The following is a 19,023-nucleotide window of genomic DNA, read 5'->3' on the forward strand; positions in this document are numbered from 1 at the left end:
TCAGGGCTGCAGGCAGGCCAGCCAAGTACCTGTATCCTCTTCCTCCACAACCAGCACATCGTAATGTGTGCAGAATCTGGTTTTGCGTTGTCTTGTTCAAACATGCATGGTCGTCCATGGAAAAGGCAGCATATTGTGCTCTAAAATCTTTACAGCATTAAGGGTGCTATGTACATTACAGCATTAAGGGTGCTACGTACATTACAGCATTAAGGGTGCTATGACAGACATCAATGCCAGATCCTGTCTTTTGGACTTGTTGCTGGTGATGCACTGAAATTCCTCCAGATTCCTTGAATAATTTAATTATTTTCTGGGCTGTTGAAGGTGAAAAAAAACCAAATGTCTTCCTAACTTTATTTGAGAAACATTGTTTTTAAATATTTCAATCATTTTCTCACATATTTGTTGGCAAGCTGACAATCCTCTGCCCATCTTTGCTCCTGAAGGAGTAAAACATTTTTGGATGCTGCTTTTGTACCAAATCATATTTACAATCACTTGTTGACATCATCTGTTTCAAATCACATCATTTAACAAATCTACCTAATTACTAGCCCTAAATCCTATCACACCTTTTTTTTTGGGAATATGCTGCAGGTCTAAATGACAGGAAACGATGTATATTTAAAAATGAAATAAAGTTGACCAGACAAAACAGGAAATAGTGTGTTCATATTGTCTGCAATGAAATACAAGTCAAAAATTTGAAAAGTCACTACTTTCTTTTTTTATTTGTGTTTCCCATACTGTCCCAACCTTTTCTGATATGGGGTTGTATTATTGTTAAGTAAAACATATGTGTTGATTGTATATATAAATAAATATATTTCTCTCAGAAGCACAGCAGGTAAAATTAAGCATCAGTGTTCTGTTGCTTAGGCTGTTGTTTGTGCATGTAAAAATGCATTCATAAAGATATTTTCAATCATCAAAGTGCTTAAAAAACAGGTGCTTTTTAGCAAGAAAGTGAACTGAAAATATCTCTGAAGTGTTTTGATCATTTAGACTACTTTGTAATATTATTTACAATTATAAGAATATTTGTTTTATATTTATATATTTGGTTTATATTTTATATAAGGATCATGTAAGTGTGTTACAGGATGCCCTCACCCCGTTATATAAACATTTTTAATATATTAAAACATATATACGTTATATATAAATAAAATAAAGAAGTGGGCTCCCTCAAGGGCCACGGTATAGTTCAAACACTGCCTGTCTGTAATGCAATGCCCTATTAATTTATTTCTGAGTAATGTGTATGGTTTTTATTGTGATTGTGTCATCATGATTATTTTAAGAGGTGTAATAATTTATGTTACATGACACTGATTAAAAACTACAGGAGTAAAAATCTTTTGGTGGATTGAAGACCACAGAGTTGTGTTTTGAATCAGGTTTAGATGTAGTTTTGTTTTGATTTTTCTAATGTTGTGTTTGTGAAGCACACACCTAAATGACTGAGGCATTGCTTTGTGAAAGTGAATTATGGTAAAGTGTATCAGATTTCCTGAATTCTGCATGACATTTATAGTTAAATGTCTACATTAACTATAAATCTATGGTTTATTTTACAGCTGATATAGAGGTAATGCATTTTAATTACTGATAAATTGAAAAATGCATCGTCTTGTCAGTATTCTCATTGATCTTCAAACATGATTTTTTGTAAAAGATAAAAAAAATACATTTCAGTTGCAAATTAACAAGTGACAAATACAAACTAAGCTTAATCAAAAACAGAAATAATAATAAAAATGACAAAGAAGATTATAAAAGCAAGAGGCAGCACTTAATAGACAACTGCTGCATAAATTTAAGCAGAACAGCATCATAAAGTGTCTGAGGCCTGGTCCTGTTGCTGTTGTCTGCTCTGCTTTTTTCCACTTGGAGCTCTTCTGTTGGCTTGGTCCACTAACCTCATCACATCACAAAGCGACTTTATGCCCTTTTTTGATGAGGCATAAAGCTATGATAAACAGGTCTGGAGTAGCCATGAGGAAAAATAGACTTCATTTCAACACATATGTGATGTGAAAAGAGCAAATGTCAATTTTGTTATCAATGAGCATGTGGTTTTGGTAGCAATGTTTGTACACCAAAAATCCAAAGCTTTTCAAACACACAGCTTTTGTGGTGGAAATAGATATTATAAATATTACTGTATTGAGATTTAGAAATATTAAGCAAAAAGCAAGACATTCATAACTCCATATCTAATTTAATTTAATTATCATTCACATATATCATTTGCATTTATAGAAGTACAGACGTTCCTTAAACCTTAAACATACACTTTGAAATAAGCTTATATAAATCAAAGATTGTCATATTTACTTTCATTATGGACAGCTTTGCAAGTTATTATAATTGATGTTGTGTAAAAATATTGATCAGAGAGGATGCCGGCTGAAATATTTTCAGAGTTAAGATGAGTTTAGCTGTTTTTTTAAACCAGGGGTAAAATAGAGCATAAACCAGAGGATTCATACCTGAGTTAGAATACACAGCCCATATTAAACTATGTATAGCCGTGGAAGACTTTACAGTCAGAGAACAGATACAGTACGGAATATAGCAAAGCAGATAAATGGACACAATGATTCCTAAAATCAGAGCAGCTTTACTCTCAGATTTCCTCTTCACCGAACCCTTTGTTACACATTTACCACCCTTCATCAGAGAGTTTATAACCTTCACTTGCTGATGAACTACAAAGAAAATCCTCAGATATAAAGTGATGATCAGCATACAAGGGAAAATTAAAGACATGAACAGATCAACTGCTATCCAACTAAAACTCATCTCAAATGAACATCGTCCATAACACACATATGTTCTGTGTGAAGTGTCAAAATGTCCATTATTAACTACAAGTGTAGTGTTATAGACTGTAGAATAAACCCAGCTCAGACAGATACTCATTAGTGTTTTAGTGATGGTTATTTTCTGTGGGTAGTGTAAAGGGTGACACACAGCCACATAACGATCAACAGCAATTAAAACTAAATTACTAAGAGATGCTGAGAGAAGTAAAGAAATAAATAATAAATAGAGTCCACAGAAAATGTCCCCAAAGTACCAGCACGTCTCAATCAGTCTGATGGCCTCTATAGGCATGATAACTCCAATAAGCAGATCAGCCACAGCCAGAGAGAGAATAATCATGTTGGTTGGAGTGTGAAGCTTCTTGAAGTGAGAGATGGAGATGATCACCAGCAGGTTCAGTAACACAGTCCATGCTGACTGCAATGACACACACAAATATATGATGTTATATCCATGACTGAAGGGTTGTTTCTTGACACATGATGAGTTGATGCCAGGAAAGCAGTATTGAGTCTCCTGATCCTCTGTCTCATAGGCCATGAGTGAGTCTCCTCCAGTTGAGAGTTTGTTCTGTTCTCCTTTCTGTCTTTTTATTTATACAGTGTCTGGATCAAACTGAACAACCCATCTACCGCCCACTATGATACTGCATAATAATGTTATTTATTATTCATTATTATTTATTGCCCTAAATAATTAAAAACCATCAATAACCTCTCACGTTTTTTGTTTTTTTGGGGTACAAATAACAAATCTCGATTGTATTTCAGCACTTTATTTCTTAAATTCTTAAAAGGTAGCATTATTGTGTGTTGAGTGGTTGAAAATGATATTAAACTGTGTAGCTGCATTTCTGTCTCACTGCAAATATGAATTTATGCTTTAAAAAATGTATAAGCAAATGGATCCCAGATAATGGTTTAATGCTCTTCAAAGAAAACCATTAGTGTGCGCTCATCTAAGAAAATCTTAAAGGCAGGTGCTCCATCAAGCCAAAAACAATAGAGAAAGCAGAAAGAATCTGACGACCTGATGAAAACATCGTAGGTCGAAGCGTTGTGCAATTGAATCGTTAGAGTGGCAGTGTGTCGATTCTTTCTACTCTTCCATGCTCTACAAACACACTGGATAGCATTATATTTTTCATGTCTGTGTTGTTTGATAATTATTTGGCTTATCACCAGACCTGGGCCTAGTTATCAACTGGTATTAAGAGTGTTTTGCTTATTTGATTATATAAGTGAATGATGCAAAATGTGAGTGTAAAGTGGGACTAAAACTATTTGAGCTTGATCAGTTTCAACTGTGCCGTACAACCCTAGTCCTGTCTGAAACACCATCAAGCCGCTTGACTTAATCTCCTCACATGATAAATGAAATCTGAGTCCTGCTGTGATCGGTGATGCAACACATTTCATCACAGTGTCTTTTCTCTAACAGAACTAAATGATATTTATTACTATAAAATGTAAATGTTTGTGGTGATGTGTCTGGTTGTGCTCAAATATCAGGCACATTCAAATCATGACTTAAAACACATCTGTTTAGCTGTCTATACATGAAATGAGCACTGTGCTCTGTCTGACAGATCCCAGTATTTTTGTCTTTTTCTTTTTTCCAATTTTAATCATATTTATTCTTTTGTTATTTTTTAAACTGGTTGTGTAGGAAGCCAAATAATCATTTGCATTTATTTATATGGCAAAACATGTCTTTTTCACCAAGAAGGTCCATTCTGACTCCAAAGGCAGATACTGATAAGATCAGGGCCTGGTTAATATGTGGACTTTTTTACGATGTGGTCACATGTTGATTGGTCAGTTTGTATGTCTCAGTATTTCTGTCACATGGTCGAGAAAGAGATAAAATAGCCGGTACACATTGCTCTGGCCATCTTTTCCTGCTATCAGGCTCTCTTTGAGGCCTACTCTATGTCTTTCTCTCTCTCTCTCTCTCAGGTAACTTATTTTAAATTTAAGCTGGGTACAATTAATATAATATGTTTTTTATCATTTCATGTTTTATCATTTTACAGTTATTTGTAATTAATTCAGTTGTAACCATCGCAAGTTATTACTTTTGATTTAACATCAACACTTAATTGCTCCATATTGCAATACAATCCAATCTCATAATTGCAACGCTCTCCCACATTTTAAGCTATTATAGCTGTCCTTATTTACGTTTTTGGTATAAGATTGCAGAAGGATGGTTTGACTTGAAATGTACAGTTTTTCACCATCATACTAATACTTTATAGTCGTTCGGTTTAAACTGCTGTGGTTAAATACGATTCTTACAGTTGTATTTTGTGTTTCTTTCATTCTTGCTTATGTAAAAAATTTTGAATTACCATTGTGCATGAAATGTGCTATATAAATAAACTTGCCTTGCCTTGATGTGGTGGGCAAATGAAGAACAGGTTTTGCTGCACAACACGGTCAACAACGGCTATTGCAGCAAACCTATTGGCCAGAAACCAGAACTGAACATTTTTGTTTTAAATATCAGTCTCATCTCTGTTCTGTTCTTTTAAACACAACATTAACAGAGACGATCTTTCAGTTCTTTTATGTGTTTTTATGTGTGATCTTCAAGTCCTTTGCTGCTAACCTATTATTACAATTTATTTTGATGCTTCAACAAAGTCTCATCTTTCATATTGTCAAATTCATAATGACATTAAAACAGTAAGTATTGTTTAAGTGTTCCTTAATGTTCAAGTATAAGCAGCACTGAGAAGCTTGTGTTTCCTCCTGATACATGACAACATCTGCAGGATGCACTAAGTAGGCCAAACTGCACTCAATGTGTGAAAATACTGATGCTGTAAAAGAACGGCAGATGTTAATACTCGGCAAGACTACTGAAATGAATCACAAAAATTATGTTTTAAAAATGACACTTTTTTATTCATTATTTATTTTGGACCTGCTTAGGGCAGATTTTTCAGTCCCGCTTCTCCAATTGTCACTGGATTCTGTCGCACTTCAGCAAAAAAACAAATGTTACTTTCTTGCAATGTTACATTTCGTCCTGCACCCTTCACAAATTCCAGCAGGTAACAGTATATAGATTTTCCCAGTGTGTTCTGTCTCTGTATGCATAATTTGTCAGAGATATGCCAAGAGGATCAATTGCAGAAAGCATGCCAAAAGTTGACCCTGTAAAATCTATAGAATAAGAAAAATGATAGAATAAATAGCTTACTAAATAATTTTCACCTGTTTGCTATCAAATCTGCTCCTAAATTGGACTTTTCTTTTTCTGCACTGTTGCACTAATTTATATTAATTGCATGTTTAAGACCCTGTAGTATTTTAATATTCCACAGCACACGTTATATTTACCCACAGATATTAATCCACCTTTTAAATGCAATTTGTGGACAAAATGTCATCATTTTCATTTTCAGAATTTGTTTTCTTATTTTATGGCTGTATAAAGAAATGAGTACAACACATTGTAGTAACAATAAGTCACACTAGCAGAATACAGAAACACAAATACAACTTTCATAAATTATCATTTGTAAAAATGTCCACCAGAGAAGATGCTGGCTGAAATATCTTGAGTGAAAGCATGTGTCTTACTGATCTTCTAAACCAAGGGTAAAATAAAGCATGGATTAGAGGATTCAGACCTGAGTTCATATAGAAAACCCATGTTAAAATATTCACTATTCTATAGGCCATTGTTGTATTCCCTGCCAGAGCAATAATATAGAGAGGTAACCAACAGAGAACATGAACTGCTACAATTATACCTAATGTTAAAGCAGCTTTGCTCTCAGATTTACTACCCTTCATCAGAGAGTTTATAACCTTCACTTGCTGATGCACAACACAGAAAATCCTCAAATATAAAGTGATGATCAGAGTACAAGGAAACAACAAGGATACGAACAGATCAACGACTTTCCATGTAAAACTTATTATGACAGAACACTCTCCATAACACACAGCTGTTTCATTTAAAGTGTCAAAATGTCCATTACTGCCTGAAAGAGCAGTGTTATAAGCTGAAGCGCAAAACCAGCACAGACAGATAGTCATTAAAGTTTTAGTTGTGGTTATTTTCTGTGGGTACAGTAAAGGGTGACACACAGCCACATAACGATCAACAGCAATTAGAACTAAATTACTGAGAGATGTTGAGCCCAGCAGTCCCATGATTATCATAAACAGTCCACAGAAAGTGTGTCCAAAATACCAACACGTCTCAATCAGTCTGATGGCCTCCACAGGCATCACAATAAGTCCGACAAGCAGGTCAGCAACAGCCAGAGAGAGAATAATCATGTTGGTTGGAGTGTGAAGCTTCTTGAAGTGAGAGATGGAGATGATCACCAGCAGGTTCAGAAACACAGTCCATGCTGATAGCAATGAAAAAAACACATACATGATATTGTTTTGATGTTTGGAGATTTTTTCCTTGACACATGATGAGTTGATGTCAGGAAAGCAGTATTGAGTCTCCTGATCCTCTGTCTCATAGGCCATGAGTGAGTCTCCTCCTGTTAGGAGTTTGTTCTGCTCTCCTTTCTGTCCTTTCATTTATACAGTGTCTGGATCAGATTGACCAACCCATCTACCGTCCTCTTTGATGCTGCATAATGATGTTATTTAATTATTAGTTACTGTCCTAAATAATTAATTTAGCCACGCACCAAAAACCTGTTTCACATGTTGTTGTTGTTGTTTTTTTTGTACAAATAGCAATCTCGAGTGTATTTCAGCAATTTATTTCTTAAATTCTTTAAAGGTAGCATTATTGTGTGTTTAGTGGTTGAAAGTGATATTAGACTTTGTATCTGCACTTCAGTCTCATTGCAAATATGAATATATGTTTTTAAAAGCAAATGGATCACAGATAATGGATTAAAGTACCAATGTGGCAATTCTTTCTACTTTTCCATGCTCTACAAACACATTGGATAGCATAATATTTTTCATGTCTGTGTTGCTTGATAATCATTTAGCTTATCAGCAAACTTGGGTCTAGTTTGCAACTGGTGTTATCCTTCTGAGGGGTCTGAGATAATTTTGGGGCCCCTAAGATGTTTTGACATGCTTTGACATTTCTGCTTATTTCAGCTACTTATTACATAGTACTGGCCAACACGTAATTTTTATATTCAGTATAAATTGTGCTACAATAATATTTGAGAAATGTTGATGTACATGCTTGCATTTTTTAGAAAAAACATTATGCGTGGTTAGTATGTTTTGGAGAAAAAAAATGTCGCTGAAATAAGGTTTAAAAAAAACACACTAAATGGGCCTGAACAAGACTTTTGAGTAACTAGTCTTGTAGACTAAAATATTAACTTCACAATTATGCAAAAATTATTTTGTTCTCTGACTCAAAGAAAACATTACAATGAATTACAATTTGTAAAGTCTATTTTGGGTCAGCACTGTATGCATGGGAGTGACAATGGTCATGAATAATTCACACCTAGAGAAACAAAAGACACTCCCCCACTGGCTAATGTTCACCCATTAAGGGCATTGTAAAGCAATGTTCAGCTGCAACAGCTAACCCAAACTAAATGCTTGTTGTATTACTTGCTGTGTTATGACCATGCTAACACCATGTAAACACTATGACTAAACAATGTATGTGCACTGATACAGCATGCACAAAACCATACATTTGAAATGGTATAAAACGTGTTTGCAAAACTGTTGTGATTAAAACGGTTTCTTGTCCATTAACTCAGCATTTAATAATAATTTCTGAATGAGTCTGAGACACTGACGTAGCGTAATGGCAAAAAGCTTTTAACACGAGAATAAATAATATTTTAAACATGAACAACAATTATTTTAAATGAAAATAATATTTTAAGACTTATACTTATATATATACACATTACCTAAATAGTTGCAGCCTTAGTTAACTCTTTCTAACCTTTCACTGGTTCAACTATGCTAAAATAAAAAATTAAATAAATAGCACGTATAACCTGCGTCACATTCTGAATAAAGCAGCATCAGATCACGGTGGTCCCGTGAGGTTAAATGGGTCCTAATTACAACTTATTCCTGAGAATGAAAATGAAATGACCTTTCTAGGCAGTGCGCTGTGTTTGTTTGTGGGCGTGCACTAGTTCAGGCAGCTGTCATCATCATTTGTTTTGTACGACTTGATGCGCGTTCTGCCAGGAGAATTCAAAATTAGTTGGAAAGTTCACATTCCAAGCTTTATGCAGGCATGTCTCTCATGTATATCTCTCATGTATTCTTAGAGATTCTGCTGTTTTGTTTTGTTTTCTAACCACAGTTTACATGTCGCGCGCATCTCAAGTATAATCCGCGGGTCAGGCTGGTCAGGTGGGTCGGGTAATAAAAAAATACATTATGATTAATTGCGGGTCGGTTGCGGGTGGATGTAGCTGGACATGGCAGTTAACCGTCGAAAAAGCAGAATGGGCTATGCAGAATGGGAAGATGAGATGCCCAAAATAATGGATGAAGTGCAAGAGTAGCCCACTGTTCAAAGTTTCAGTTAGAGGAGTCAGAGGAAAATCTGCTATCGTTCTGGAGAAAACAAGATCGCTTATTTCCACAACTGCAGCGTCTTGCGTGGAAAATCTTGTTCATTCCTACAATCGGTGCGAGCGAACGCTCAATTCAGTGCAGCTGGCCGGGTTTTGGAGGCAAGGCGGAATCGCCCGAATCCAGGCACAATAGATGCTATTCTGTTTTAGGCCAAAAAAAAGGCCAAGTAAACACAACATAGCTGCCGTTTAGGCTGAAGCGGCACCCTTTTTGTTATCTTGTTCTTGTATCTGTAAAAGCTAAAATGTCTTATTTTTACTTTATCTATTTGAAAATATAGAAAATGCTGTCTAAAGACAAACTTTAGTTTTTATAAATAAATGTTCGTTTTAAAATGTTTACGATGACCAGAGCCGGCGCATCCATAGAGGCAACCCAGGTGGCCGCCTACGGTGGCAGAATACAGAGGGCGGCGTTGAATTTAGAAACATTTCGAGTCTCCCTCAACCTTGCATGCTTTCCTCTTTTACATCATGTTCACACGCACAAGTCCAATGAGAAGTCAATAGTTATGAAACCCCAGTAAGGCTATATTATTCTCTAAAACATTGGATGAAGTGATTTTTTTTCTCCTTAAAACAGATGATGCCAATGTATTTCCTATGAGTCTGCTGTTTTAGCAATTATAATCTTCCATGCTTGATGGATTGCAATGTCTGCAATGGAAACAACCATCATCGCACTGCAATCATAACAGCTTGCCAGAATATTTTGGTTGCTTAGTCAGCTTTTTCATTGAACCAGAAAAAAACTTAAAAGGAAGATAATGGCATGGTCTACCTACTACACTATTGCTTTCCGCTGTGGGCCTAGTAATTTTACAATAATTGTATTGACCTCTCATAAAAAAGTCAGAAGGTCACTTTTTACATGATGAGAATGACAAGGATCTCATTAAAATACAGCAGTGAATCATATGAGAATTGGTTTAAATCCAGTAAACTCTGAAGACTAATCATTATCATGATGGTTTGTTATTGAGTAGAAGTGTTGTTAACACCTGTGCTAAATACAGTCATGACCGTTCATTAAAGGTGTGAATAAAAACAAAGGTACAGTAAACACACACTCTCAGTGAGAGATAAAGAGATCGAGAATACCCTGATGATCATTACTCAGGGGTCAGTTACATAATGTTTTGTTTTGATGTATTTTAGAGCAAGAATTACATCAACCATCGATAGGTTTGACAAAAATATCTCATGATTCTTGCAAATAAAGGACAAATAATTATTTTATAATTTACAACAGAATACAATTTGAATGTTTTTATTAAAATTTTAATTGAATTTAATAGTACTTCATTTCTATACAACACTAATCACATTATTAATAGGTGTTCTTCCCCTTCCACAACACCACACCTTCCATTACACTTTTTCCATTCTTCATCAAGTTAATTTTCACTTGTTGATGCACAACACAGTAAATCATAAAAAAAAAACTTCAAATATAAAGTTATCATCACAGTAAAGGGAAATGGCAAACACTATAGAACACATCTGTACCATGTGTAGTGTCAAAATGTTAATTGCTACTAGAAAGGGCAGTGATATAGTCTTATAAGCAAAACTAGCAGAGGCAGACTGTCACAAAAGTTTAAGTTATGTTATTTCTGTGGAGGAGATATGGCTGCTCAGTGGTTAGCACTGTTGCCTTATAGCAAGAAGGTCACTGGTTTGAGTCACAGCTGAGCCAGGAGGCACTTTAGAGTTTGCATGTTCTCCCCGTGTTCACATAGGTTTCCTCCGGGTTCTCAGATTTTTTTCCCCCACAGTCCAAATACATGCAGTATATGTGAATTGACCAAAGTGAATGAGTGTGTATGTGAATGACAGAGTGCATGGGTTCATTCTACTGTGGTGACCTCTGATAAATCAAGGACTAAACCAAAGGAGATACAGGAGTTGTTGACACACAGCCACAAAATGATCAAGGGGTGGTCCAGAATTTATTTTTAAGGCTTGGTTGTGTTTATAAGATGCAAAGCAATATGCTCATGCTTCATTTGTAGAAAATCTCTTTTTTTTGTCATATATCTTACTTTGACTACATACAGCTACTCAGCTAACATGAAAATGTCATATTTCCTGGTTCCTCTGAAAGGCCTAATTGGCTCTAATTGGTCAGCTAGCATAAAGTGTTGTGATTCGCTGATCAGCTCCAGTCACCAGGAAGCGTCACATGTCTTCAAACGTGTGCTTTTTCCTAGTGATGGGATGTTCGGATCATTTTACTGACTCTGACCTTTAAGTCTTGCTCAGTGAGATGAATGAATCTTTTTGAGTCATTTCGTTCATTTTGCCAAAATATTATTAAAATGATATGGGTTGCTTCCAAACTCATCTACAACTACACCAAATGTTGATCACACGACAAACAAGTCATAACTAGAATGCTATAAGAAATAGAAAATAACTATTTATTGTTTACCTGGTTATTTGCCTATAATTATGTCAGCTCACCTCTTCTGACAGATTTCAGTGGTTCGTTCATGTCACACAGACAGTCCTATATATATATATATATATATATATATATAAGGACCAAAGCGCTATATATATATAAGCTTGACCAAAGCGCACATTCTGAGCCTAAAGGAGCCATGATTAATTAATCTTTGATGCTTTCTGGTTTGAGTCATTCGTTCATTTCATGACAGAATGTAAGGCAAGGCAAGGCAAGTTTATTTATATAGCACATTTCATACACCGTGGCAATTCAAAGTGCTTTACATAAACAGGAATAAAAGAAAAAAGTATAAGAGAAATAAAAACAAATAATAATAAAAATGGTTAAAAAAAATTAAATAAAATAAATAAGCATAAAAACAGATAAAATGTGTTATAAAAGAATGAAAAAGAAGAGAAAAACATATTAGCGTGATCTGTCGGACGTAGCACAGTGCTCATTCAGTAAAGGCACAGCTAAACAGATGTGTTTTCAGTCTGGATTTGAATGTGCCTAATGTTGGAGCATGTCTGATCATTTCTGGAGGCTGATTCCATAAGTGAGGGGTGTAGTAGCTGAAAGCCGATTCACCCTGCTTTGACTGAACTCTTGGAATTTCTAGTTTATATGATCCTAAAGATGAATGATCTGTTAGGTTTGTATTCAGTGAGCATATCTGTAATGTATTGAGGTCCTAGGGCATTTAGTGATTTACAAACCAGTAATAATACTTTAAAATCTATTCTGAATGTAACTGGGAGCCAATGTAAAGACCTGAGGACAGGTGTGATGTGCTCTGATTTCCTGGTTCTGGTCAGAATTCTGGCCGCAGCGTTCTGGATGACTTGTAACTGTCTGACTGTCTTTTTGTGAAGGCCAGTGAGGAGACCGTTACAGTAATCCACCCTGCTGCTGATAAAAGCATGAACAAGTTTCTCTAAGTCTTCACTGGAAATGAACGGATCAAATCTTTTTCCGGCTCTAAATGCATATGATTAGCTTCTGTCCTTCACGTGATGAACGAATTACTCAAACCCGATAGAAGACTCGAAAAAGGAACTAATCTTCTACTCCACCAGCACAAATGTGTGTGTGTGTGTGTGCAAATGAACAAATTACTCCCTGAGAGAACTCATCATATTTGAGTCATACAAAAGATAATTAAAATTAACGAATCATTCAAGAATGACCCATCACTAGTGTAAACATTCAGTCAGCGTAGCTGTTAGCCACAGCAGTTTGTGCTTTAATTTGACAGAAAGTGAAGAGTGCACAGTACTCACTCCTGCTCCCTAAAATAAAATCTGACAAGTGTATTTTACATCCATTCGGAACAAGTATGTGTAAGTAATATACAACATTATTATATCTTTTGCGAGTTAGTTATTTGAGCTGTACAACGCAGGGAAAGCACCCACATGTGGTGTTTACAGAGGTTTGACTGATAAATATGAATTTTTAGTTAAATTGTTAATGGTGCCAAACAGCATTTTCCTTTGTTTACATCCTTGTTTACGTGTTTGCTACAACATACCATTAACGCTAGAAATTGTGCATGCAATCGATCAATTTTAGCAAATAAAAATACCTACAGGTTGTGGCTCACAATCCACAGCTTTGTCTGTTAGAGGAGTTTTTAGCCTGATCCAGCTCTGAACTGATTCAGATTCTGGAGATTATTTGTCAAATGCTAGAGTTGTGTTTTTTATAATTTTCTGGTACATAATTAAAATTAAACTGTAAGCACTTCTCTCTTTGTGTCGTGTCCTTTGGAAGCCCAAATACAGAAACAGAATAAGCTCTGTGGAAATAGTGTTTGGACGGCATTTTAGCCTTTTCTGCTATAACATTACAGCGCCTCTGACCACACCCCTTCACTGCGCACGGTGTATGCGCATGGTGAATGCACATATCCTGAAACCCCTGTGATCTCACTAGCCCGAATGTATTTTTTTGCAGTCCCCAAACTTTGTTTGCTGAAGGCTTTGCTAAGCTAACTCTGTAAAAGCTAATGTCTCCTTCGCATGGAACTTGTAGCATTTTGCATTCAGATGTTGTTTATGTTCACACAGCTACATTACACATCAACTAAAGCTTAAAATATGATATCATAGTGGACCACCTCTTTAAAACAGAATTACTAAGATAAGGTAAATGGAGCTGTACCGAAAGTTTATAAGACAATACTTCAGCAACATGCACTTCCTTCTGTCAGCCAGTAATTTTCATGCAGGACAATATTAAATTAAAATAAACCTTTTGCTGAAATGCAGATCCTCCCGTTCAGTATTTAATTAACAATCAATTCCACCCTGAATGAAATTGCTGATTCAAGACATTTGGCCAAAGCTTTACAGATCATTTTGAACTATGCACTTTCCGGGGATAATAGGTGATAAGTAGTGCATAATGCTGGAAATATGTCAGGTTTAAGTAAAACTAAAAAATTTTTGTTCATGTCTTGCAATGGACCCTTTTCACAAGACTGTTATGAAGCATTTAACGGTCATCATAATCTTACATTTTTAATATTTAGATATTTTTTTTTTAAATGTATGAACATTTATTTGTATTTATTCATCATCTTTGCATCAAATTACAAAAAATGAATTTTCGCTTGTACGGTGTTATTAATGCAGTGTCTATGGGGTGAGACAGTAAATTTGACGTTATTCTCTCAGTTTCACAATTTTTTTTCCCTTTTCTAAAAGTCTTGATAATACCATTGTGGAGTTTTTCTTTTATTATTTCAGTAAATAGGATTGTAAAAAAATTATTTGTTGTACTTTCTCATTCACTGCGCTCTAAGTTTACTCAATCATGACGCCATCCGCTACTGAGAAATACGGAAATATGAAAAGGGTCTATAGAGGAGGTATTAAAACTTGTTACTTCACAATAACAATATAGTTGACCAAAAGTGTTTAAAGTATTCTGAGGGTTATCTGCTGAAACCCAAAGCTATGTTATTTTATAATTAATCAACTGACTGCTTGTGTTACATTTCTTATGTTATCTTCTACTGTATGTGTAATTGAGTTTGTAAAGCTAAATGTAGAGTCATATAGACATAACATGTAGAGACATATTTCAACAGAACTAAATTGAATCAAAAACTAATCAAATGTTCAATCATGACAGCTGATTGAGAGTATAAATATAAACATTTGTTATGTTTGTTCCTCCCTCACACAAAGTCAGTAATGTAAGATTTGAGATTTATACTGGAACTAAACATGTTTAGTTGTAAAAACAAACAAAAAAAAAAAACATAAAACAATGCGTCTCTGTAATAGACTTTCATGACACAGAAGTAAAGTTATTTTGTGAATATCCCCATGGGAATTGATAAAGCCAATCAAAGTCAATAAATCAAATAAGATCCAAGTGCAGCTTTTTTTCCAATAGTAAGTGTAAAAAGAATGGTCAAACCATTCTGCAAATAATGATTTTCCAGGGCAAGACAAAAGAGTAATCCAATAAGAGGCAATGGTCAGGCAGCAAATCAGAAACCAGGCAAAACAGTCCAGTTAATACAGACAATCTACTTTGCTAACAGAAGCAGACTGTGAAACTGTGGAGGACCTGGGACATGGAGTAATGATGAACTGTGGAATAAGGGATGACATGGGACAGTGGAGCAGTGGTAGACTGTGAAGTAATGGAGGACCTGGGACATGGTGAAGCAGTAGACCAGGGGTGTGTCTGTGGCATCATAGACAATTTTGCTCACTGGCCTCTGTCCTTCATGCCCTCCTAACCATCCCCATTTCTACTAATTGCCTTCATCAATTTGACTCTCTCCACCAATAAGCTGGTGTGTAGTGTGCAGTCGGATGCAGAATATAATGAAATGAAAAAGTAAATGTAAAGACCAACACTGTAGAGCAGAGAACCAAACTTGAAATGTAGGCAGGAGCTGTAGACCACATCATTAAAGCACACCTGGTCACGCAGCTCACAACATAACATTTCTGACATAGCCCTCAACAGACCTATCTCCCTCATTAAGGCAAATGAGGCAAGATGCTCAGTTCCACTGGTCAGGTGTGCAGTAAAGTTGCTGGAAACTGTGTTTGCCAAAGCATTTCTGAAACAGGCTGGTGTGACACAAAAAAAAATCCAAGGACAGTTTATTTACATGTGTGGTAAAAACAGAATAGGTCAAACAATAACATGCAGTGGTCAGGGAGAAAAGTTAAATTATAGCAAAACAACACTTGCAAGTGCAACAAGTGCACGTTAAATAGTCTGACTAATTGGACGTGTTTGTATGTGATTGGTACCTAGGTAAAGGACAGTGAGGAAAGGAGTCCTGAAGAAACCACAAGTATTAAATCCCTTTGAAATACATGTTTGATCAGATTCAATTTGGCCCTTGGAATTTTTGAAAATGTAAAACAAATCATGAATTAATAAACAAACATTTATTTTATATAAATATCTAAAATAGCTTGAAACATGGCCCATATAATGAAGTGAGTTTTACATATATAAGGAAGGAAGGTGTTATGTTTTTGTATCACTAAGGATTCCAAAATCCCCTCACCACCACTGTTATGTTTGTGCTCAAGGAACGATGCAGACAACCATTTAGTGGGAAACCTCGTTTACGGTGACATGCTGCTCAAATACACTCCTCACTCGTGCCAACTGGCGCTCAACGTACAGCAACGTACCATAATACACTGTACAAATGTTCATGCCCAATACATTACAAAAGAAAGAAAGAAAGAAAGAAAGAAGCCCTATTCAGGGATAATCTTTAAAAATGTCCAAGAGTGAGGATGCTGGCTCCAATATTTTAAGAGTTAAGATGCATTTAACTGATATTTTAAACCAGCGATAAAATAAAGCATAGATCAGAGGATTCAGACAGGAGTTAATGTACAAAGACCAAATCAGAAATGTCATTGTGGAAGATATTACTGTGGTCCCTATAACAGACAACATATAGTAGGGAATATAGCAAAGTAGATAAACTGTCACAACAATTCCTAATGTAAGAGCAGCTTTGCGCTCAGATTTTCTCTTCACTGAACCATCCATTGCACATTTACCACCCTTTATGATAGAATTGATAACTTTTACTTGCTGATAGGCAACATAAAATATTCTCAAATATAAAGTTATGATCAGAGTGCAAGGTACTAAAAAGGAAAGGAAGAGGTCAGTAAACGTCCATGAAAAACTGACTATTAAAGTGCATTGTCCATGGCACATGTTTGTTTTTTGCAAAACGTCAAAATGTCTGCTACTAACTAGAAATGCAATATTGTTAGTCAAGCAGACAAACCAGCAGATAAAGATGCTAATTAAAGTTTTAGTCATTGTTATTTTCTGTGGGTACAATAAAGGGTGACAAACAGCCACATAACGATCAACAGCAATTAAAATTAAATTACTAAGAGATGCTGAGAGGAGAAGTCCCATGATTATCATGTACAGGTCACACAAAGTGTCTCCAAAATACCAACATGTCTCAATCAGCTTGACGGCATCAACAGGCATCACAATAAGTCCAATAAGCAGATCATTTACAGCCAGAGAGAGAATAATCATGTTAGTTGGAGTGTGAAGCTTCTTGAAGTGAGAGATGGAGATGATCACCAGCAGGTTCAGAAACACAGTCCATGCTGACAACAACGATACAAACAAATATGTAATATTATATCCATGACTTGAGCGTTTTCCCTTGACACATGATGAGTTGATGTCAGGAAAGCAGTATTGAGTCTCCTGATCCTCTGTCTCATAGGCCATGAGTGAGTCTCCTCCTGTTAGGAGTTTGATCTGCTCTCCTTTCTGACCTTTCATTTATACAGTGTCTGGATCAGACTAAACAACCCATCTACCGCCCACTATGATGCTGCAAAATCAATTCAGACAAATGATTTGTTTTCAATTTCTTGAAAAAATTCTTTTTTTTTTGGGTGGGGGGTGGGGGTTAAGCCCCATAATAACAATATTCTTGTATTCTGTGATAAAGTTGACAAGGAATTTATCTGTGTATTGTGTCTTTGTTTAATTGTAAAATAAAAAACACTCATCGGTCACTTAAAATACACAAGCCCTTCTATTTGAATGTTATTTTGTTTAGTTTTTTAGTTTGATTGTTTTTAGATGGAAAAAAATTTTCTAAATGGATTGCAGCAATATGTTTGCTCTAAGTCTTTTTTGTTATAGTCGTGGTCTGAATTTGTTTTATATTGAGAATGATTTTTATAACTGCCTTTATCATTATTTTTATATTCATTGTACTCGGTTTGAACGGGCCTTAAAAATGGTCAAAAGCTTAAAACTGATGCACAGCTGATGGTTCAGTGATCTGGACTTATAACCTGCTCTAGAGTTGACCTTACAAAGATTGCAGGTTTGATTCCCAGCAACAGCAGTAGTTATAAACAGCCCTACAATGCTCATGAGTAACGTGCCTTTAAACAAAGAAAAAGTGAGTGAACTGCAGAAAGTAAGCCTGCTCTGCATTTGTGTCTGTGCATATGGATAGGTAAAATGTAAATGTACTCAAAACCGAGTATGGGTAACCATGTTTGGTCATCACATCACTAATTTAAAAATGTGTAGCATCTGAAAAAGATCAGACAGGCAATGTTTTTTATATTTTAAAAGTACAATTCACAGCACCCTTCACCAAACAAGCAAGCCATGCAGGCTATAATTGCTCCCCTCAATACCTCCACTAAGAAAAAGTCTCTGGTCACACTGGTGATAAAAAAGATCAATATATATATATATATATATATATATATATATATATATATATATATATATATATATGTGTGTGTGTGTGTGTGTGTGTGTGTGTGTGTGTGTGTGTCACAAGTTTAATGTAAACAGAACTTGCATTAAAAAGTTTGGTAAATAATTTCAATAATTTGGGAAACACGATAGAGCAGTGGGTCGCGTTGTTGCCTCATAACAAGAAGGTCACTGGTTCGACCCCTGGCTAGGTCAGTTGGCTTTTTTTGTGTGGAATTTGCATGTTCTCCTGGTGTTGGCGTGGGTTTCCTCTGGGTGTTCTGGTTTCCCCCACAAGTCCAAAGACAAGCGCTATAGGTGAATTGAAAAGGCTAAATTGGCTGTAGTGTATGTGAGAATGCAAGTGTGTATAGGTGTTTCCCAGTGCTGGGTTTTGGCTGGAATGGCATCC

The 19,023-nt window shown here is 35.7% G+C and overlaps 3 protein-coding genes across 3 annotated transcripts; all 3 read right to left on the reverse strand.

Moving 5' to 3' along the window:
• Positions 1-2,370: 2,370 nt before the first annotated feature.
• Positions 2,371-3,423, reverse strand: LOC130236619 (trace amine-associated receptor 13c-like). The gene has a single exon (XM_056467358.1). The coding sequence runs from the start codon at positions 3,373-3,375 to the stop codon at positions 2,371-2,373; it is 1,005 nt and encodes a 334-aa protein (XP_056323333.1). The 5' UTR covers positions 3,376-3,423.
• A 2,927-nt stretch (positions 3,424-6,350) lies between these two features.
• Positions 6,351-7,337, reverse strand: LOC130235945 (trace amine-associated receptor 13c-like). Its single transcript, XM_056466474.1, has one exon. The coding sequence runs from the start codon at positions 7,335-7,337 to the stop codon at positions 6,351-6,353; it is 987 nt and encodes a 328-aa protein (XP_056322449.1).
• A 9,267-nt stretch (positions 7,338-16,604) lies between these two features.
• LOC130235946 (trace amine-associated receptor 13c-like) lies at positions 16,605-17,669 on the reverse strand. The gene has a single exon (XM_056466475.1). The coding sequence runs from the start codon at positions 17,667-17,669 to the stop codon at positions 16,605-16,607; it is 1,065 nt and encodes a 354-aa protein (XP_056322450.1).
• Between the last annotated feature and the right edge of the window lie 1,354 nt (positions 17,670-19,023).

The sequence above is a fragment of the Danio aesculapii genome, chromosome 10 (genome assembly GCF_903798145.1).
Source record: "Danio aesculapii chromosome 10, fDanAes4.1, whole genome shotgun sequence".
In the NCBI taxonomy this organism is placed as follows: Eukaryota; Metazoa; Chordata; class Actinopteri; order Cypriniformes; family Danionidae; genus Danio; species Danio aesculapii.

Bases quoted from the DNA above. Each gene is read 5' to 3' on its own strand.
- LOC130236619 (XM_056467358.1), bottom strand. From the start codon at position 3,375: ATGGCCTATGAGACAGAGGATCAGGAGACTCAATACTGCTTTCCTGGC.
- LOC130235945 (XM_056466474.1), bottom strand. From the start codon at position 7,337: ATGGCCTATGAGACAGAGGATCAGGAGACTCAATACTGCTTTCCTGAC.
- LOC130235946 (XM_056466475.1), bottom strand. From the start codon at position 17,669: ATGAAAGGTCAGAAAGGAGAGCAGATCAAACTCCTAACAGGAGGAGAC.